The sequence below is a fragment of the Mandrillus leucophaeus genome, unplaced genomic scaffold (genome assembly GCF_000951045.1).
Source record: "Mandrillus leucophaeus isolate KB7577 unplaced genomic scaffold, Mleu.le_1.0 Scaffold107, whole genome shotgun sequence".
NCBI classification, from domain to species: domain Eukaryota; kingdom Metazoa; phylum Chordata; class Mammalia; order Primates; family Cercopithecidae; genus Mandrillus; species Mandrillus leucophaeus.
In genome coordinates, this window is record NW_012098876.1 from 2,194,617 (window position 1) to 2,217,003 (window position 22,387).

Below are 22,387 nucleotides of genomic sequence, written 5' to 3' on the forward strand. Positions count from 1 at the left end.
TACATGATGGATCTTTATAAAATTCAATTTGTTATTTCAGTCTGGAAATGCATTATCTCTTCCTTAAAGAAAACAAATTGTGTAAGGACAGGTGATATTTTCTTTATCTCTGCCCAAAGCTTCATCCTAGGGCTCAGAAATGCTAAAGGACTTTGTACAAGGAAATGAAGCTAAAAGCTTGCTACCTTAATTATAGGATACCAGATTCTGAAAGTTAAAACAACTATTGTATTATATTGTATTATTTATATTTTAAGGGGACACCGACAGCATAGAGGAGGTGTTAATTCTAGATAAAATCTGAAGTGATTTTTCCTCATCCTTTTCTCCAAATGCTTAACTCTTCTTCCTCCATCTTAAACTCTCCTGTGGTAGAGTAATGGCTGTCTCCGAGGAAAGGATTGGGGAAATCACTTAATCATTCGTGCATGTGTAGGAATGCCAATGAATATATACTCTTTTAGGGGTATAGTTGCTTTGTGAACCAACTCTAATTACAGAAATCATTTTTTTCCCCAACTTCAGACACCATCTAGCATGGAAATTGGTGTATGTGAATGGCACCTTTCCTCATCAGACCTGAAATTATACTGAATGAGGGGTCATATACTCCATGACTAACTCAGCCCAGTACAGAGTAACATATATAATAAGGTAGCTTTACTTAATCCATAAATTGTGAGCTTTCCTTGTAAAATTTTCCTTAACTCTATCATACCACTGTGTGTCATAAGAAATCATCAGCTCAACACCTCAAATGATGCCTTCATGTATTAAAAGATACGCCGTTTGAAGCTGGGATAGTGATGCATTTTGTCCCCTGCGCTTCATTATGTGATGTATTAGATTATATCTCAAACACAATTTGTTTGCATGCTTCCAGGAGCTGTTGATCAGCAAGAGATGATTCCAAGTAAGAAGAATGCTGTTCTTGTGGATGGGGTTGTGCTGAATGGCCCTACAACAGATGCAAAAGCTGGAGAAAAATTTGTTGAAGAGGCCTGTAGGCTAATAATGGAAGAGGTGGTTTTGAAAGCTACAGATGTCAATGAGAAGGTAAAAATTAAAACCTGTAAGAAATTGCAGAAATGGGAAAGATAGATGTTCCCCAAATCAGTATGGCTGAATATAAGGGAAATGGGAAGGCCAAGTTTTTATTTCTTCTATGCCTTTGTCTCAAAAGGATGTCCAGATATAAAAATGTAGGCTGTCCTTCAGGCAATTCCTGCTTTCCCTGAAGGGTTGACTCCCTCTGCCAGTCATCATTCATGGGAAGATTGACTGAGACCCTAGAGCTTAATCACATAAGGCCATGAAGCACAGGGATGAAACTCTCTGCCCTAGGTAATAACATAGATAAGTAACCTGGTAATCTGACTTATGCAACTCTCTAATGCTCTTCGCTCCCCATTTTCTAGTGCACACTCTTCATGTTGCTCATGAAAATCAAGCAAAAGGTAGAAAAGGATGTGACGATATTTTAAATTTATCTTAAGGTCCTTATCAAGAGCTTGTCTGAATTTAGCCTAGAAATCTTAGATGGTTAAGCCTGACTCCTTTCTGGTACCAATTATTGATTATAGATTTCAAATTCAGGCTCAAATTCAATTCAAATTGATACTAGAACCACTGCCAATGGCATCTACTCTTAAGAGTACTTACTATGTTCTAAGGACTACTCCTTATGTATTTAATCCTTTCAAAAGCACTAAAAGGCAGATACTATTTACTACCCCCATTTTAGAGCTGGGAAAGTCAGGCAAAAAAGGAAATACCTTGCCCAAGATTATACACAAGTATCAGAGCTGGGATATGATCTGCACTCTTAACTACTCCATATGCCTCTTAAAATTACCAAATTATCCTTTATCACATTGGTTTTCACGTTGGAGGTAGATTATCACCAAATGTTGTAAGGAAGAGATTTTTATTCTAGTTATATTAGTTAGAAATAAATATCATTTTTAAGAGATTTTAAATGTGAGGTGATATTTATTCTGAAGTTTTGATAACATGCCTTTGGGAAAACTAATAGGAAAATGGATTGATGCATGAATTTGGAAGTTATGTTCAAGGCAAAATCCTGATGGTGTTTGGTATTTGCCTAGAGAGCATATATATAATTACATAATTTCTAGTCTTCTCTGTACTTGTGAAATACTTTGGACCTGCTTTACTTTGGAGTACACTGTTCCTCTGGCAGGGTTTTTTTTATTGGCCTTTATTCAGTCATTAAATATTAACTGAGTATTAGCTATGAATAAGGCTTTATATTCAGCCCTAGAGAATACAAAGAAAAACAATAGAAAGGCCCGGCTCTGAACAGAATTTATAATCTAATTGGAAGGATATGTTTTCATTAGAAAAGGCAGTGGGGGTTCCAGTAAGGATGTGAGAAATGCTTTGAGACTGGAGCAGATTTTTGGAATTTCACTCAGGAGTGGGTACTTTGAGCTCAGATGTGGAATGTAAAGGGCAAGTGGCAGGGGAAGAGAAAGGTTGGGTTTAGGGTCCTCATTTCTGGAGGAAGAAAGCAGGAAGGTCAATAATGGAAAGAGCATTGCAAAAGGACAAGATGTATTTAACACAGCACGGGGACCATTTTTTGCCCGGAAAAAAGGGCTCACACAGGGGACGAATAAGATGAGAAATGGAAGATCTTAAGATCCTAAGTTGTCAATGAAGGAACCACAAGTCAACCACAATGTAATATATGTGCAGGCTACCACGGGAAGTTGGATTGAAAGCTATGTTAGAGTTCAGGGAAGGAGGTGAAGTTTTGATACCACTAACTTAACCTACCTTGTTTGAGATCCAACAGAGCACCATTAAAAAGTAGCCTGCAGACACATACTCAAGCTTGATGCAATGATCACTGCTAGTTTCATTAGTAGAAAATTCTTCATCAGTCAGTTTTTAAAACTGAATTGTAATTTACATTCAGAAAAATTTACCCCTTTGGGGTGTGGTTCTATGAGTTTCAGAAGTCATAACTATTACTACGACATGATGGAACTGTTCTATATCTTTAGTAGAATAGTTATACAACTATTCTGTGCCCCTCTTTAATCAATTATCTCCTTTCCTCTAGCCCCTGAAACCACTGATTTTCTTCCCCTGATACTTGCCTTTTCTAGAATGTCATATTGATGGAATTGTATTGTAGCAGCCTTTGAGTCTTGCTGTTCACCCTCAACAAAATGCATTTGAGATTCATCCATGTTGTTGAATGCACCAGTAGTCACTACTTTTGATTGTCTCAGGCATTTCCAATTTACCTCTGGCCTGTTATGGTTATAGCATCAGAGTTCAATTTCATACTACTTGCACAACTTGGTATTTCCTTCTGCTTTCCCCAACCTCCCAGTCTTTTCACTCCCTGGCTACTTCCCTATCTCTCTCCTCCCCTCCACAGCCAAAATTTTTAGAGATTATCTATACTCCCTCCCTCCCTTCTATTTCTTCACCTCCTACATCCTCACTTCAAAGCAATCTGGCCTCCGCCCCCACCTCTCTAAGTCAAGCTGCTCTTGCCAAGAACACCTCCTTGTTGATAAATTCCATGAGCACTTCAGTCTTTATCTAATTCGGCTTCTTAGCAGTGTTTGACAGTGGTGAACATCTCCTTTCCTAAACATTCTTTCTTCTTGGTTATGGTAGCACTAAACTCTCAGGATTCTCCCTACCCCTCTGGCATGTCCTCCATAGTACAGGCAAGCTCCTCTTCCTGTGTCCATTCGTAAGTGTTGGTGATGCCCAGAAAGATTCTGCTCCTCTCTTCTCTGCTGTAGGTTCTCTCTGCACCACATCATCTACTGTTATATTATCATAGTATATCCCTGGAACTCTGTCCTCGATCTTTTGCAAGAGCCTCAGATCAACTGCTATATAACTTTTGGATATTCTGAAAGTGCCTTGTCCTAAACATGCTTACACCTCATCATCCCCACACCACCCCAACCAGATCCTTCCCCTGCTATCCCCATTACTGCCATCCAATCTTGTGTCCAAGCTGGAAACCTCAGAATGATCCTTGGCTCATGCATCTCACTCTCAAAATCTAACTGATTTTAAAGTTCTAGTGATTCTGCATTTTAAATATCTTTAAAAACTACATACTTAATACAGCATTGACCCTCATCCAGATCATCACCTTCTCTTGCCTGGTTTATTACAGCAAACTCTTATTTCAAATTTTATTTAGAATCTCCACATAACAACTAAAGCTATTGCCCCAAACACAAATATGATTCTTTCATTCCCCTGCCCTACACATTTAAATGGCTTCCTTAGAGCCAAGTCCAAACTCTGTAAATATGTCACATAAAGTCCATTATGATCTGAGCCTTGTTCATCTCTGTTTATTCATTCATTTATTCAACACATCTTTATGGAGCACTATTACGTGCAGACTCTGTGGTAGTCAGTTGGGATCAGTGAGCAAAAAGATCTACTTGTATGGAGATTATGTAGGATACAGTAAATAACAGTATATTAGAGGGTGATAAGTGCTTTGTAAAAAGGAAGAGTAGGAAAGGTTAAAGGGGATTGATAGAGGTAATGGTTAGATTTTAATTTTGGGTAAGGGAGGCAGGATTGCTGTTGAGAAGGTGACTTCTGATTTAAGCTTTGAAATAAGTGAGAGATTTGGTTATGAGGATATTTTGAAAAACATTCTAGGCAGAGGGCACAGACAGTGCAGAGACCCCAGTATGGGAACATCCCTCATGCAGTTAAGAGCAGCAAGGAGGTCAGGGTGGCAGGAGCAGAGTCGGCCAGAAGGAAAGTACTCCCAGATGAGACTAGAGAAAAAATGAAATCAGGAGAAGCAGATCATAAAGGATCATTTTATGTCTTTGTAAGGACCTCAGGTTTTACTCTGAAAGAAATAGGGAGCCATCAGATGTATTTGAGTAGAGGAATGGCCATGGCTTAAGTTTAGGAGGATCATTCTGGCTGCAAGGTTGATAGCAGACTGCATAGGGAAGGGTACAACGCAGAGAAAACTACTTCAGCATTCCTGTTTTATTTATTTCCTCTCCGTTTCTCAAAAATCCATGTTCTAACCAAACCAAATGTACTTGATTTTTCAGATGTGCCATAGGATCCGAATTTTTTATGTTTTTTAATTTTACTTTTGGTCTGTTACTTCTGTCACTTCCATCTAGAACCTCCCTAAACTTTACTTGGTTCACTCTACTCTTATTCTACGTAACAAGTTAGATATCAATGTCTCTAAGAAATCAGCCTTAACCTTGCAAATCTAAGATGGCACCCCTCATCGGTACCATCAACATCTACATTACTGTCATAGTTCTTTTCGTCTGAACTATAGTTGCATGTTTAAATCTCCCAGTGCCCAGACGTTGTAATGGTAGAGTCCATGTTTCTAACATCCTCTCAATACCTGGCTATGGTGGATACTCAATTTGGGTTGTGGTTGAATCTCCAGGTGTGTGAATGGAGGCCTCCTGAGCAACTGAAACAGCTTCTTGATTTGGAGATGAGAGACTCAGGCGAGCCACCCCATAGACTATTGGAACTCTGTCGGGATGTCATACGCTACAGCGTCAAAACTAGTAAGAACTTTAATTTACTTCCTTGATCTGTACCTCTGACAAGTTCTTATGTTTGTAAAGCATTTATTTACCTCTGAAAGCTGAGTATAGCGATAGTTATGGAATGAGAAATCTGGATTAAAAAATTAGTGGTTCTGACGTTTTTGCAATGGTCCCTTTAATTCCTAATCCAGATCCACTGCGAAGGCCAAAGATAAGTTGATAGGAAAACTGTTGATGTTAGTGTTTGTATGTAAATATCCTCTTCTCCTTGCCAACCCCCACGTACTATTTGTAATCGAGATCACATATTATCACTGTTACTTATTTCTTATGTTAGACCAAAGTGGCAAATAGTATTTTAATTATATATATTCGTTAAGGGATTTTAAGTCTTGATGGCCCAGAGTATGCAAAAAAACGTGTTCAAAAGGTATCTTTAATATAAACAGAAATAGATTTGGAAGACACTGATTAACTCTTAGCAGTTGGTAACTGCCAAACTATTTGATCAAATCTGGCAGTATCAAAAAATAAAAATAAAAAATAAAAGCCCTTAGATGGATATAAGACAAACGTATACATTCCAAGTTTTTGATGAGATTATTTCACAGTGATGTCATAACTGTGAACTTTCTACATGCAGTGATAGGACGTCAGTCTTACACTGAGGCGCATTCCAACTTACCTGTTAATATCCTGTTCATCCAGTGAACAAGTTTCAAAAATGGGAGAATAATCTTCTGAAATATTTCTCAGTGTAATGTAAAGGTAATCCAGTGCTTAAGACCATACAGGCATTAGTTTGTAAATTCTGACACTGGACTAAAATTTAGTGGAAAGAACATAATAAAATTCTGGCTAAAAATAATTGGAGTATATTCCCTTGGGAAAGTCTACTGTATGTATCAAAAACCCAGTTAGCATTTCAAAAGCAGAGATATGTATCTTATTATTACAGTGCATGTCAAAAGTGTAGAATGACATTTAATGCAGTAGATTTTTCAGTTTACTGGATATTTTCCATGTTACCATGGAAATCAACCATAAATTAACACAGAACTAAAAAAAACTTATTAAAATTACTTGTAGCAGTGCCTGTTTGTTTTCCTTTTTTTTGCCAGATCAGAGGAAGTTTTCCACGTTTAAGCTGAAAAGACATTTTCTTTTGAGACTTGTTTTTTATTGAACCCCTAGTTTAAAGAGAAAAAAAAAACTAAAATAAATTAAAGCCAGATGCTGTAAGTTGTAATGAGAGGTCACCAAATTAAATGATTCCCAAATACTCAAATGTAGAAATAGACCTCCTGTCTATTTATTCTGTCATGCTGAGCTTCCTGTGATTGAGAATGTCAAGCCAGTTAGCCGGGTGTATGGTGTGATTATTCACATGGTATAAAGCCAAGAACCTTTATGAGACCTTTTATAGGAGGGGAAAAAATTAAAACTGGAACAAGATGTTTGTCTCTTAAAGGCAATTGCATTTGAAGCAAATTGAATCAGAAGTGTACATAAGCCGCATAGTGAGTCACATCTTACTCCATCTACATACCGCCAGTCGCATGGGTACAATCTGAAAAATGAAAAGGCTGCTCAGTGCCATAGCCTGGGGTGAACTCTGTTGTAAGTGAAATGTATATGAAGTGAGAAGTTAATATTGATATTTTCAGAAAAAAAGGCAGTACTCTGTGATCCTTGGACAAACAGTGTTCAAATAATTATTTAAAGGGTTCTGGCTTGGGTCTGGGTTGTAAAAAAGAGGAGCAAGTAAATCAAAGCTCTTAAAAGACAACTCAGATTTTACTTAGAAACACTGATCAGCAGAAAGGGCTCTGAGATGAGTCTTCAACATGTTCTTCCTTGTACATGATCCTGTTTTGGATTTTTATTAAAATGGGGTATAATTTATATTCAGTAAAATGCACAAATCATAATTGCTTGGCGTGATGAATTTGTACATAGCTGTGCATATGAAGCCGTCACCTGGATCTAGATATAGACCAATTCTAGCACTCCAGAGGCTCTCTGAAGTCCCTTCCCAATCCATAATTCTTTCCACAAAGTACCTACAATTCTAACCACCATCTCCTTAGCTTTGTTGATTTTGAATGCCGTATCAATGGAATTATGTTATATATAATTCTTTGTGTGTCTGCTTTCATTTTCTGAAAGATTCATTTATGTTAATGCTGTATCAGTTTTTTTTTTTTTAATTGCTGCATAGATGAATACTCTGTTTTAAATTTGCAGACCACCCAAGATTTTTCAACCAATTGTATGCTGGACTTGATTACTACTCCTTGGTGGCCCGATTTATGACTGAAGCATTGAATCCAAGTGTGTAAGTGCCATGCTATAGAAATTTTACACCAAATGTGGATTAGAGACTTTTTAGATGAAATTTTATTTCAAAATTTTCTATTTAATGGTTTCTTTTGCATAATGCCATCGCAAATAATGGAATAGTTTTATGATACTTATCAGATTCAAATAGTTGTTTGATTTAAATAGTGGTACCGTGAGATGGAAAGGGCAGTTATTATCTCCACTTAACAGATGAGAAAATTGATTGGGCAATTTTTTATTTGTTCCTGCATGAAAAGCCATTTTCTGTGCTAAGTGATGGAGAGACATATTGAACATAAATAAACCTTGACTCTGCCCTCATGGAGCATAATATCTGGTATAAAAATGCTAATCGAAGTGGTCCACAAAAATTCATATAAAATCCAAACTCTCATCTGAAGGAAAAGTACAAAGTATTCTAAGTATTAATATGAATGGGGCAATTCTTCCTAGTTGGAAGCTCAGGAAAGTGTGCTCTGCAGAGGTGACAGTCGGCACTGAAGAATAAGTGTTATTAGGTAATACGGTGAGGGATGAGTTCTAAATAGACAGAATGATGTGTATAAAGGCTCTGTGGTAGGACACAGCATGCCATTCTCTATGAACTGGAAGGTCAGTGTGGGTATAGCTGAGAGAGTTACAAGGACTGTAGTGGAGAATAAGACTAGAGAGAGAGAGAGAAAGACAGGAGCCAGACATACAGGGCGCAGGTGACCATGTTTATGAGTCATTCTAAATTTAACAAAAAGCCATTGAGGGTTTCTAAATCACTAGGTGCCATTTGCTTATTGAAAATATCTCTAAAAGTATAAATAGGTTGGAGAGGACCCGTTAGGAGGGCATTACTTAGTCAAGTGAGAGAGGAAAGTAGCTTGGACTTGAAGAGGTAGGAATAGAGCGGGAAAGAATGAGTTCAGAAAATAAAACAGAAAGGACTGGATACACATCTTGGAAATAATGGTAGGACGGAGAAGGTTTCTGGGACAATGGCTGGGTTTCTGGCTTTCATAGCTGGGTACATGGTCATATCATTCATAGAAATAAGAAGCACAGGGAGAGGGAACTGGTTTTCAGGTATATGGTGAAGGAGGCAAGAGCAAGCAATCCTTTTCAGTTGTGGGCATTTGAGTTTGCAGTGACTTTAAAATACCCAAGAATACATAGGAACTAAGCTGAGAAATATATGGGCCTGGAATTCTGTTGTCTATATGAAAGGTATAAATTTAAGAATTATCAGTGAAATGATGGTAATTGAAATGGTGGACGTGGATGAGATTTTCTATGTCAGTGATTCAACACCCTGACTATTCATGAGAACCACTTGAGAATTTTATAAAAATGTATTGATACCTGGGTGCCAACCTAGGCCAATTAAATCTGAATTTCTGTGGCTGTGCCCCATGCATTGATATATTTACAAAGTTCAACAAATGATTTCAATGGGAAGCCAAGATAAAGAACCACTGCCCAGGGGACAGAGTATAGAGTGGGGAGAGAAGAGGGCTCAAGACTGGGCGTTGAGGACATCTAACATTTAATGGTTAGGAAGAACAGGGTCAGCTTACAATGGCGAGAATAGAAAGAAAAAACTAAAAGGCTAGCTGTGGCAGCCATGAGGAGAGTGTGCCTAGTGTCACATGTTGTTGAATATTCAACTAAGAGCCTAAACAGCGTCCACTGGATCAGCTACATGGACGTCACTGGCAACTTTAGGGATGTTTTGTTGGAGAGATGAGAGCAGATACCAGGTTACAATTAGTTACACAGTGAGGGTAAGTCAGAAGAGACAGTAAAATTACATACCTTTCTCAATCTTTTTCTTGTATATGCCAGGTTTTCTAACTCTTCATCTAAGTTCAAAAATCTCTAAATATTTCAGATTAAAGAAGTGTTAAATTGCTGCTAAGCTAAACCATCCACTCAAAATATGCCAGCCCACGAGTGTGTTCTATCTTGTCTTCCCCTCCACCTCCAGGCTGATTCCTAGGTTTACAGTTGAGCCAGTTTTCAAAGACAGGCTTAATACTTTTATTATGAAAAAGTGAATAACTATTTTATATATATTTGTAGGTTCACATAAATATATATGTTTTTTTCCCACACTTTTGATGTATGTACACTGGTTTCATAACATGGTTGAAAAACAGAATTTTTTTTTTTTTTTGAGACAGTCTTGCTCTGTTGCCCAGACTGGAGTGCAGTGGCACAATCTCGGCTTACTGCAACCTCTGCCTCCCAGGTTCCAATGATTATCTGCCTCAGTCTCCTGAGTACCTGGGATTACAGGCCCCCGCCACCATGTGGCGCTAATTTTTGTAGTTTTAGTAGAGATGGGGTTTCACCATCTTGACCAGGCTGGTCTTGAACTCCTGACCTCATGATCCACCCATCTCAGACTCCCAAAGTGCTGGGATTACAGGTGTGAGCCACCTCACCCGGCCGAATCTATATTTGTAAAATGGCATAATGTCTGTAGAGTTCTTGACACATATGTAGGTGATAAATAGTAGGTGATACATAGATGACCAACTTTTAGGCCTCAATCCTAAAGTTTTCCTTTCCAGATGTTAAAATAATTGCATTAAATTCTGTGACTATAAATCTAAATGTGTCTGCTTACACATTTAGAGTACACATTTATTCAGATACAATTTAATGTAATCCCTTAATTGAGAAGGAGATCATAGATATGTAGTCACCCTCAAGTTGTCTGGAGAGAGAGAAAATACTCAAACACTACCAAACAAGGCATGGTGACTGTTGCAATGTAGGTTCCCAGGAATGCTGCTCTAGATGGTGTTTAGTGAGTGGGATGTTTATTAAGGAGTACCCTTGGGATCAACATGAGTGACCTGAGGAGGAGGAGGAGGATGCAAGAAAGGGCAGGGATAGGAGGCAAGTTGCCCTGCAGCCTCCATGGCAATCTTGGCTGATGCTTGGAGATCTCTGGAACTACAGTGGCCCTTCAGGAGTGGTCTGCAGTTGGGCCCAGACAGCCAGGCCTTTACATCTCCAGCAGTCATCTGGTGTAGACCATCACAAGAAGGGGTGTGACCCTGGAGGAGGTAGCTCCCTGCAGCTAAGGCAATCTCTAAAGGGGCTAAAACAGCAATGCTCTGAGACAACAGCATTCCAGCCCAAGCAACAAATCCTACACTGACAAGGGATTTGGGTAGTGCTTTGCAGTAAAATTATCACATAAGAGATGTCTCACAGAACACTCCTCATTTATACAGACAGAGAGTGTAGCGGAAACCCTGGTTCAGGTGGAGTAGTCTCCACTTAGAATATCTAGAGGGGACTGTTAGCGTACTCACGGTAGTAATCTGATAAAACCTGGTTACCATGACAATGAATTTTCTTTGACCATCAACAGCATCCAAGTCAGTATTCCAAGCATCCAAAGAGTGAAATGGCCACTGCTCATGGCTAATACATAGGATGCAAATGCATTGCCTTTATCTCTCCTCATGGAATTGAGGTTTTTCTAGAAAGTAATACTGCTGCAGCAGCTTGCAGATCCCTAAGGCCACAAGCTATTGGCACTTATCTAACCATGACTAGTGCTGTCACTAATGGAGTAATTCTCTATTTTCAATGGATAAATTTCCAAAGACTGCCTACACTTCAGCAGCCACTTGGTTTAATAGAACTCTGTGTGCATTTCTTGGGACACCAAAGGAATGTTTTGACTCTAGTCATAGAAGTGAAGTGTTTTTTATATCCATCTAGTTATACGTATGAGGTGTCCCCAGTGTTTCTGTTAGTGGAAGAAGCGGTTCTGAAGAAAATGATTGAATTTATTGGCTGGAAAGAAGGGGATGGAATATTTAACCCAGGTGAGTACAATTAGTTATTGATATCAATCTTCCAATACAAACACAAAAATTTACCTATATGAGGAACAACTCCTTGCAGATTTATACATGACAAAAAGTTGGATATTAATAATTCTACTTGCTAAGAATCTAGCTTATGCCTTTCTCCAGAGTGATCACATTTTGTATTAATGCTAAATAAGTGACATACATACTTCATGAATGAGATGCCTACAATTTAGGATTCATATCTAACAAATGAATTGATCAGTTGCTGGAAGTTTGGAAAGGTTATAAGTCCTCTAAATTTTAAAATCAAATTTTACTTGAGAAGATTTCTGAATTACATTTGTTTATCCTGTAGTCCTTTTTTGGAGCCAGAGACCAACAAATATTATTTCAATTTTATTGATTAGGTGACAGAAAGAATATTAACTATGGAGACCTAGGTACTGACTCTAAGTCCAGAGCTGACAGATTGAGACTTTTGATTTGAAAAAAACCCTGTCATGAAAATACACCAAAATTTATCTTTTTTTCTAAGAATAAAAGTTCTGGAATTAGAGAATAGGGTATGCAATAAAATCTTCAGAGTAGTGGGAGCAGGGAGGTCGCTGCTCATGTGCTTTTCACAGTGATTTTTCATTAGACTAGCGCAGCCATGGCCATCCATGCTTTCCACTGTATTCAGCATTTTATGAGCTATAACTTCATGCTACAAATATGCCATTTTAATTTTGTTTTTGCAGGTGGCTCAGTGTCCAATATGTATGCAATGAATTTAGCTAGATACAAATATTGTCCTGATATTAAGGAAAAGGGGCTGTCTGGTTCGCCAAGATTAATCCTTTTCACATCTGCAGAGGTAAAAATTATTTTTTGTGTTGAATATAGATTTTCTGAGAATGTACATTTAAGAGGGCTTGTTTGAGGACTCCTGATGCGATTTTGTCCTATACCCATGTGACTGATATGCTGCAGTATAACATAGTATTTCATTCCAAAGTAAATTCTAAGGAGTTTGATGTTGTAACGCTTGGTCCAATTGTGTGTAATTACCTTTATTTAAAGTGTATAGTCTGTAAAAATATTTTAAGAAAAGAATATTTAATTTGAAAGTGCTATCTCTGTGAATCTCTTTTTTTTGAGTGTCTTATTTGTCAGTATTTAGATGAACACTATGGATCTCAGCTATGTCTTCTACTCACATTTCCTTGTAAAATGATTGCTTTGATTGGCTAATATAAGGGATGTGTATCTTACTTTTCCAGGGAAAAGGAAGATATACAGTAACAACGAAAACACACACACACACACACACACACACACACACAGAGAGAGAGAGAGAGATTTTGCCACAGTTCTCAATCTCTTCTATTTTACTCTCTACTCAACTAGGAGGTCAGATGGTGGATAAGTGCATTGGCTTTGAGTTAGGCTGCCTGGATTCAGTCCCTGCCTCTGCCACTTACTATCTGAGTAACCTTGAGTGAGTTAATTTCTCTGAGCCTCAGTTTCCTAAATTTGTAAAAATAAGTTTATCGTTTAGCTCTTATAACCAACAAATCACCCCAAATATACAGTTATCATTCCATAACTGTATATTATCTCTTGTAAGTCTCAAGGTAGCTGGGCAAATTTGCTGCTCTTGGCTAGGCCCCCTTCCACGTCTAGGGGTTGGCTGACTGATGGCCCATCTATGACTGGCTCAGCCTGGATGATTCCAGCGATGCCTCTCTGCTCCATATGTCTCTCATTCTCCAGGTCAGTCTAGGTGTGTCCTCATGGCAATGGTGCAGGTGTAAAAGGGCATGGCAACACATCAGGTCTCTTGAGTCTTAGCCTCAGAACTGGCCATTGTTACTTCTGCCTCGTTTTCTTGGCAAAGTCCCATCTGTGAGCCCAGATCCAAGATGTGGGAAGAAAGACCCCACCTCATGGGGAGACTTGCCGTAAAGTCACCAGGCAGAGGATTTGAATACATGGAACAGAGTACCACTGGAACCACTAGAACAATCCAGCAACCACGCGGTAGTTGCTGATTAGTGAGTTTTGGCAAATGTTAAATGAGTAATTACATGTCAAGTAGCATCTGGGACATAATAGATTTTTTTAAATATTAAATATAATTGTTACTAGGAGAATGATCCAGCTACAACAAGGTGGGCAGAAGTAGATGGCACAGCTTAAGTGCATCCTTTATATGGAAGAGACTTTTTCCCTTTCCTGTTCTTGTGTGACTCCAGTGGATGCCTCTGTCTATTCTACCACTGCTTCATCACCCAGGTTCTTGGCAGAATGAGTTTGCTTCTTAGCTTCTGAGGTAATACCAGGTATCCTGTCACTAACATGAAGTGGGCAAAATAAAAAACTGAGTGTTTGTGATTTCCAGCTGGGCTTTCCTATATCTATCATTTTCTTCTAAATACAAAAGTTAGATTCTTATTGCAAAAGGACCAATTGTGCACTAATTTCTCCTCAGTAGGAGAAAATATGACCACTCTCATGTTTTCCTCTTGCCCTGAGCTTTGCTCTGGTTCTTTCAGCACTAAGTGCAAAGTGGGAGTTGAGTGATGGGAGGCAACTGGGAGGAATCATCTAGCCTGAGATTCTTAACTCAGCCATTCGAGGCTCTTGTTCATAAGACATTCTTTCTGTACCAAAAGAACGTTTGGTAATATGGACAGCTGGAAAAAAAAGTACCTGATTATTTGGGATTATTATGGAATAGAGTTTCCTTCTTCATGCTTCAGCCCTGGATATTTCAATGTGAGGGACCCCAGTGGATCATAAATGCAGAGTCTCTTCTGCATTCAAACTGCTATTTCCAAGCGTGGGAAAGCTGATTACATGGCTCCCTGGTTATCAGCTCAGGTTTTTTACTTTTGCCTTTTTTATTCTTTATTTGGTTTAAAGCTTGCTGGAGTTCTTCTGGAATAATTACCATGGAAAGGGGAAAGATATTATATGGAAGCCTAGAATAAAGATGATGCCTGGGAAAGATCAGTAACAGGTGGGGCTTGTGAATTGGGAGTGAAAAAAAAGTGAAACCTTATGTGGGTGTGAAACCAGAACTAAGTGGTTTTCAAAAATTTTCCAAATAGAGGCAAAATATATGCCTTGGCTAACATGCCAGCAGAAGTTGGAGCCAGAAAAACCAAGAACTAGGTGTGAATTCCACAGAAAAATTACATCACTTCGAGCACACTGTAGCCTGGAATTTATATTTTCACTCCATTGGTTGAAACACTACTTTGCAGCTCATTCCTTTCCCTGCTCTCTCAAAGAGTCAAGTTATAGCATTTGCACTATTTTAATTCATATTTTATTGACTGCCTTTACTACTTATTACAACAAATCAATCTATTTCATTAAAGAATTAAAGAAGGTTGTGTTTACTAAACAGTCTTAAACTCTGCGTTAGTCTTTTTGCTATATCTCCCTTATTTCCTTTTAGGGGTTTGGTCCATGGCCCAGTACTGTTCTAGTAGGTGATCTTTTCCAGTTTTTGTGCTACCCCAAATTACTCCATCTCTATCTTGCACCATCAAGTGCAGAATATATGTACCCACCACTAAAGGTGTTTTTGCATGCGTTAGGCTTTTATTGTAATTCTACCATTGATAGAGACCTGCAAGATCACGACAAAAACCTCTGCACTGTCAGTATATCCAAGGTTGCCTCTCTAGTGCTAAATGGGAATCTAAGAGAAGGGAACTTTTGGAGAAATAAAAGTAATAAATCTATGACTTGGTTTGCACTTTGATATAAATTCCATGGGTGTATAGAAATCCCAGGTTTGTAAAGTTCCTGTATATTTCAGATCACTTCTGGAATTAGCATAAAGTAGTGATCATGATTTGCCACTAAAAAGTGAGGGTGAAAAAGAAACTCTTACCTCCCAGGCCAGTAATCAATGGCCTAGCTCCTCTCTAGCAGGGCTTGGGCTGGGAGAGGCAAGTGAGGTAGGTATCTAGGGTGTGTCTCAGGGTCATGCCTCTAAATTGTGCACCCTAAGGTGCCTCCTTCACTTCCTCCTGATCGCTGAGTGAGAGCTAGAGGTTGAGTTGCGATGGGATGTGATTGCAGGTCTTCTCCACAGGCAAGCAGGTGCTTCGTAGTACATCTTGCAGAGCATGAGTCTGGGTTCAGTCTATCTGGCTTCTGGTTCTGGCCTCTTTGGGAATTAAACCAGCTGTGTGTTCTTAGAGACATCCCCTGGAAACTCTTTTTCTTCATTCTCTAAAATGTAACATTTATATACCCCATTCTCTCTACCAGCTAACTTGAGAATCAAATTAGTCAGCATTGGAGTCCAGGTGTCCAGGGCACAGTGTACACTGAGGAGAAGGCAGCAGTTCATTGAGCAGCTCAAGGTCATAGAAAAAAAATCCTTGTGGGAGCCAGAAAGTAAAACTCCTGCTCAATGCTGTCTTTCATGTAGGCACTTGCCATTTTATCTTTATAGAAAGGAACACCCACTGAGAGGTTTTTCGTCTTCTGTAGATTTATGAAACCTATGGGGAGGTTGGGTCTTAGAACAACCGACTTATCTTTTGCCAGTGATAGAAACAGCCACTGTTTGTTTCTAAATGTAGTTGTTACTTTTGAATTCCAGCCTTCTAGGTTTTTCCTTTCCTTGAAACTACTCAGCATGTCTGAAGCATCACCTTCTTTTGTTCCCCCTTCCAGGACTCTTCCTTCTCTGAAGCTTTCAGATATTTAAACTTCAGTTTTGCCAAGTTTTTTTTGATCTGTCTATCTCAGATTGACATTGGGTTGTAATTTGCACTGAGGTACTTAAAGAGAGCTCCACTATTCTTATTCTGATTACAAGTTTTTTATTCAGCAGATTCATTGGTTGGAGGTATTTTGCTATTTCTCAGGGGGAGAGCATTGTGATTTTCCTTATAGGTAGATATCAGTGGGGTAGGCTAGCATTTATCATTATGAAATCAATAGCTGTTTGGTTGCCAGAGCCCAACTCTCTGGTGAGAAATAACTCACCCAAGCTATGTCACCTTAGCTATGGCAGGCAGGTTACCGCCAATCAGCATAGGCTGGTGGAGCAAGTAGAGAATTAATTACACTTTCATGTACATCATTACTCTTCAGTATGCATATGGTCTTGTAACAACCTGAAATAAAAGCATCCTATAGGCATTTTGGACATGTCCTATTTGATATTTGGAAATTAATTATTTAGAATGGTTTCATTGTTCCTGATGTTACTTCTGCATTTATTTTTACAGAGTTAAAAAAAGAGCTCCCAATAAAACTCTCTTGACAAAAGAAGGAAAAAATTACCACATTTGAGGGAATATATCAAGTGAAGTGTGAAGGCATGACTACTCTTTTAATGTATTCATACCTACAAATTACTAAGATTTTCTTTGGTACAATGATGTCCTTTAGCACCCTCATTTTTCTGGGATGAAAAAGAATTAATTGACCACCTGTCCTCACTAATGTATGAAAAGCGACATATTCATTGTTTGCATGCTAATTATTTTATGGGCTTCATGTAGTATAGAGAAGGCCCAATAATGTAAAGCACACACTACTATTTATCAATATGAAATAGACCAGACTTAATTCCATATTCACCTATTAGCCTCACTCATGCCATAGCTGAGTAGGTTTGTGTATTAGTACTCTCGTTCTTATGATTTTAGCCACATTCTTGTGTGTTTAATTTCAGTCTTGTGTTCAGTATTAAACCAGATTGGTCAAGTGTCTGATCAGCACCTATAACTCATTGTTTGCTCTAAGAAATAATTAAATTCCTCTCTAGCCTGTGATTGCAATCTTTGAGATAGAGTCATGCCCCCTCCTTAGAGGGTTTCAAGTCAGCAGTGGACTAGATTCTAAATTTCCATTAATACTAAGTCTTAGGGGTAGCATCAGGAGAAACTTTACTTTTCTCAATGGGATGGAAAACAACAGCCTCCAGTGTCCTGGTTTGTTCCATGTGCCAGGCTCTGTGCTCAGCCCTTTACATATATTATTAACCCACTTATCACAAGCAGATGGAGTAGGCATTATTGGCATGATCCCTTTAAAGATTAGGAAATTGAGGCTTGGAGAGTGTATATTATTTGTTCAAGATTCCATAGCTGTAACTGGAATACTTGACATTAAATCTTGGTTTCTCTGACCCCAAAGTGAATGTTCTCAACCACTATGCTAAGGAGCTCAATTAAATTTCTTTTTTATGCAATGATGTCCCAAAGACTATGCTCAGCCATACTGACTTTCATCTGCCTCTGATAATAAGCAATGCTTTTTTTGTGCCATGTATTCATGTCTCTCCGTTCCCCACTGTCCCTTTTAATTCAGTGTCATTACTCCATGAAGAAGGCAGCCTCTTTTCTTGGGATTGGCACTGAGAATGTTTGCTTTGTGGAAACAGATGGAAGGTAATGGGGACAGGATCCGGAAGCCTGGTGGGTGGAGGGAAAAATTCATACGGTTTATAAAGCAGTATCATTGTCTGTTAACTACAAAACATAACTGAAAGTCTCAAATCTTTGTCCCTTAGAGGTAAAATGATACCGGAGGAACTGGAGAAGCAAGTCTGGCAAGCCAGAAAAGAGGTGAGAGGGGAGAAAGCAAGAGGGAGAGATAACGTGTGTGTGCGCACGCGCGCGCTTATGAGAGAGACAGAATAGCAAGGAGAGAATGCAAACAGCCAAAGCCATTTCTGTGTGTGGGAGAGAGAAGAGAGCATGTTGGAATTAAAATAGGAAAACTCATTTACAGATGTTCTATTTCCAAGTGCTTGGCTCTCCATGTTCTGTGGAGTTTCCCGGATATTCATGTTCCCAGGTAGCTGGAGCCTATTAAAACAATGAAATTACCCATATTCAGGATTCCTGGCTAGAAGAAACTCTAAGGATGAACCCAGTCTCTCCAGCAGGGCCCCAGCATCTCCTCTCCTTATAACTCCTCCCTCTGAGAAATCTGCAGGACAAACCGATTTTCTCTGGGCTGCATTCAGGGTGATTCCTGATTTCTTGACCAACCTATTCTCCCAGGTTGCTTCCAACCCAAAAACCCATCTATTACTATCACCCCCCTGTTGGGTCTGTATCTAGTAGTTCAGTGGCAGAACGTCCTTTCTTCCTTAGCTGCTAGAACATATTAAAACTGAAATATTGGAGAAAGCAAGGCATGGCTCTGTGCACCTGCTATGGCTCCAGCCAAGGCTGGCCTTAACACCTGCATTTTAAAAAGGGATGTCATTAGGCCAGGTGCGGTGGCTCACACCTGTAATCTCAACACTTCGGGAGGCTGAGGCGGGCAGATTATGAGGTCAGGAGATCCAACCCATCTTGGCCAATACAGTGAAACCCGGGGTCTATAACAACACAAAAAAAATCGCCGGGCCTGGTGGCGCATGCCTGTAATCCCAGCTACTCAGGAGACTAAGGCAGGATAATCGCTTGAACCCAGGAGGCGGAGGTTGCAGTGAGCTGAGATCACACCAGTGCACTGCAGCCTGAGCGACAGAGTAAGACTCCATCTCAAAAAAAAAAAAAAAAAAAAAAAAGTGTCATTATTTTGGTGTCAGCCATTTTGCTTTTTGGACCAAAAGCCTGCTAGATCTGCTGCTTCTCACCCATCCCACCGCTGCCTGCTAATGGAGCTTGAGTCCATTCTCCAGTAACTTTCCAATAGGTAGCAACAAAGTCAGGCATGACTACTGAAAAATAAAAAGCCTGGCTCCTGAGCTGGGCTACACGTGTATCTATCCTCATAGGAGTTCATCCTCTAACAAGGATGGGTTTTTAAATGTTTTTAAGTTCAAATATTACAGTTCTGTTATTGTACTTTTTTTTTTTTCAAGTTTTCATAAAAATCACCTAGCCCTGGGGAATGCTAGATCACAATATTTGGCTTGAACTTCTGTATTTAAAATTTCTGCCATTATTGCAGATGTATGACTTCAGGTATGTGTCCTTCATCTACATTTCTTTTTTAAACATTCCAATGACAAGTGAACTTGATTGTTATCTGGTGGTTTACGTAATCAGATTTGACTCGGGTATAATTCTGAGTAACAATTTGTAAGTTCGTTCTGCTAAGAACTGCAGATATTTTTTCTAGTTTTAGTTTCATTTCTTTCTACACAAATTCCTATCAAAAATAATTTGCATATATTATTAATCTTGGTGGGGAATATTAATTGTGTCATGATTGTTTTTCTTCCCTCCCTATTTCTCCTTTCCTTCTTCACTTTCTCCGTTCCCTATTCCCCACTTCTTAAATTTTAAACTTCTCATTACAAAAAATTGTAAATGTTTCCTAAAAAACCAACACACACAAAAACCAAGAGACTAATATCATAAGCCTTCATATACCCATTCCGTAATCAACAGCCATTAGGCTCCTATTTCATCTGTACCACATTCCCTCATACCACCACTAGATTGGTTTTAAGTAAACCCTAGACATAATATCATTTGATCTATAAATAGTTGAGTATATTTATAAAGAATATATACTCGCTTTAAAAACATACCATAGTTTTGTTTAAAATATAATTTTTAATATCAAATCTTCGGTGTATATTAAAATTTCCCCCATTGCCCTTTTAAAAAAATAGTTGGCTTGTCTGAATTAAGGATTCAAATAAAGTTCACAAATTGCATTTAGTTGATATGTCAAATGTAAATGTTTTCTGATCTATGGCTTCCTCCTCCCTCCTCTGTCCCCCACTACCATTGATTTGTTGAAAAGATCAGGTCCTTTGTCCTGTAGAGCTTTCCACGTTATAGATTTTTGTGGATTACATCAAGAATTTGAGACCCTAAGTGCTCACCTCCTCTGCACCATCCGGTTTGTTCTTTATATTTTCTGTAATTTGGCAGTTAGATCTTGAGACTCAATGAGATTTAAGCTGTATCTTTTTTTTTTTTTTTTAAACCAGGGAGGCTTCATGGGTCCTGCCATCAGGAGACATCCTGTGTCTCTTTTTTGTAATAACATTGATTGGTGGCGTCTGCTATCGTCAGTCTATCCATCACAATATACCCTCCATCAGCTTCTCACTTGATGGATTTTGCTGCCATTGATGATCATTGTCTAGACCCATTATTTCATTAAGCGATGTCCTAATTCCTTCTCTCCTTCCTTATTGTCAGGCATTCTGCTATAAAGAAAAATATTCCTCCTCATTTTGTTTCCCTAAGGAAACACTGCACAGCAAGACAGGATAGACATCCTATTCTTTCCCCTTATTTATCAATTTTTAAAATAGTGAGTTTGTTGCCTAGCATCCCCTAAAGATAATCCTTATTTTTTTAGTGTCATTAAGAATTCATATTTCTAGCATAGAGGGTTTTATTCCACCACAGTCATTATCATTTTCGTCGCTCAAATTTTTGTTTGTTTTGACAGTGAAAGTACATGAAACGGACATAATACTAAAGTTGAGAACTCAAAAAAGTAAGTTTTTGAAAAGTAAAAATTGCTTTAGACACATTTAAAAGTAGGGCAATGGGGTTAGAGTTGGTATGTCTCCTCAGTTTTCTTTCAAGTCAGCTAATACTTGAGCCTGGATTCACCAAGGACAAACCTTGCATCCATTCTGAGATAATAATATATGATGACTGGTTCATTTTTCTCAGTAGCTTCAGACCTAGTTTTGTTTCAAGCTTTTAACTTGTGTTGTTTCAGATATAAGGAATAGTAGTACATCAACTATTTTTTCTGCTGGGATTCAACTCCCTGGCCTATGACAATCCATTGAAAAACTGTTGCACGGTGACCTTGTCTTGATGTCATTACAGAGATGGTGAAAACCACAAAGCATCATAGGTTCTAAAGGGCTTACTGACAAGCTCAAACTAGGATGAACACTGAATATTTAGAGACATTTTGTTAGAGTTATGAGTGTGAGAAATGACAAATTTTCTTAGGCAATACAGCTCACTGGCAGCATGCAATCAATACTGTTTCTACTGAATTTTCTCATTAACAGCATGAGATATGGGGAAGAAAATCTAGAAGGTTAAATCCAGATTGCAAAAGTTTAATTTCTGGGCTTGTATTTATAATAGTGAGATCTTTTTTAAAAGCTGAGAAAAACTCATTAATAGACTATAATAGCTTGCAAAGGTATTTTCTCATGACTGTCAGGATGTCATATAGTTTATGAGGAAAAGCCCAACCATTAAAGACACCTTAAATGGTTTTAGAAAATTACTTTTTCTATTGCTTTTAATGATTTTAATGATTGATGTAAAGCTGGTCTTATTTCCTTTCGGTCAGTGGTACGATAAAGCCATAGTTGTCAGTAGTTTGAATACAGGGAAGAATTTTCAAAACCTTTGGTTTCTCCAGGGCTCTGTCACCTACTGACTTGGCTCTACAAGTTTTGGGTAGATGGAATTGATTCTATTTGACACAGCTGTCTCCCAAGATGGCAAATGGATTTGTTATATACCATCACTTTAATCTGTATGAGTCTCAATTTAGAGATGCAAACCATATATTCTTGCTCTGCCCCACTTTCCATTGAGAAATAACATCTTTCTGTCAAAAGTCAGTTAAATTGGAAAGAGTTTGGTTCAAACACAATAATCCCTGGCATAAAAGCACATAAAAATATATTGCAATGAGCACGCACTTTATAAAACTGAGGGGAAAAAGTGGCTCCAT

General features: G+C 38.5%; 1 protein-coding gene across 1 annotated transcript in view; it reads left to right on the forward strand.

Moving 5' to 3' along the window:
* The first annotated feature begins 903 nt into the window (after positions 1–903).
* The window catches only part of GADL1 (glutamate decarboxylase-like 1), a 140,035-nt gene continuing 118,551 nt past the window's right edge, over positions 904–22,387 (forward strand). The window contains exons 1-7 of the mRNA XM_011985459.1: positions 904–1,056; positions 5,453–5,579; positions 7,809–7,899; positions 11,637–11,743; positions 12,472–12,587; positions 18,062–18,141; positions 18,264–18,318. Coding sequence (XP_011840849.1) covers positions 904–1,056; positions 5,453–5,579; positions 7,809–7,899; positions 11,637–11,743; positions 12,472–12,587; positions 18,062–18,141; positions 18,264–18,318 — 729 coding nt within the window. The remainder of the gene's footprint in view (positions 1,057–5,452; positions 5,580–7,808; positions 7,900–11,636; positions 11,744–12,471; positions 12,588–18,061; positions 18,142–18,263; positions 18,319–22,387) is intronic.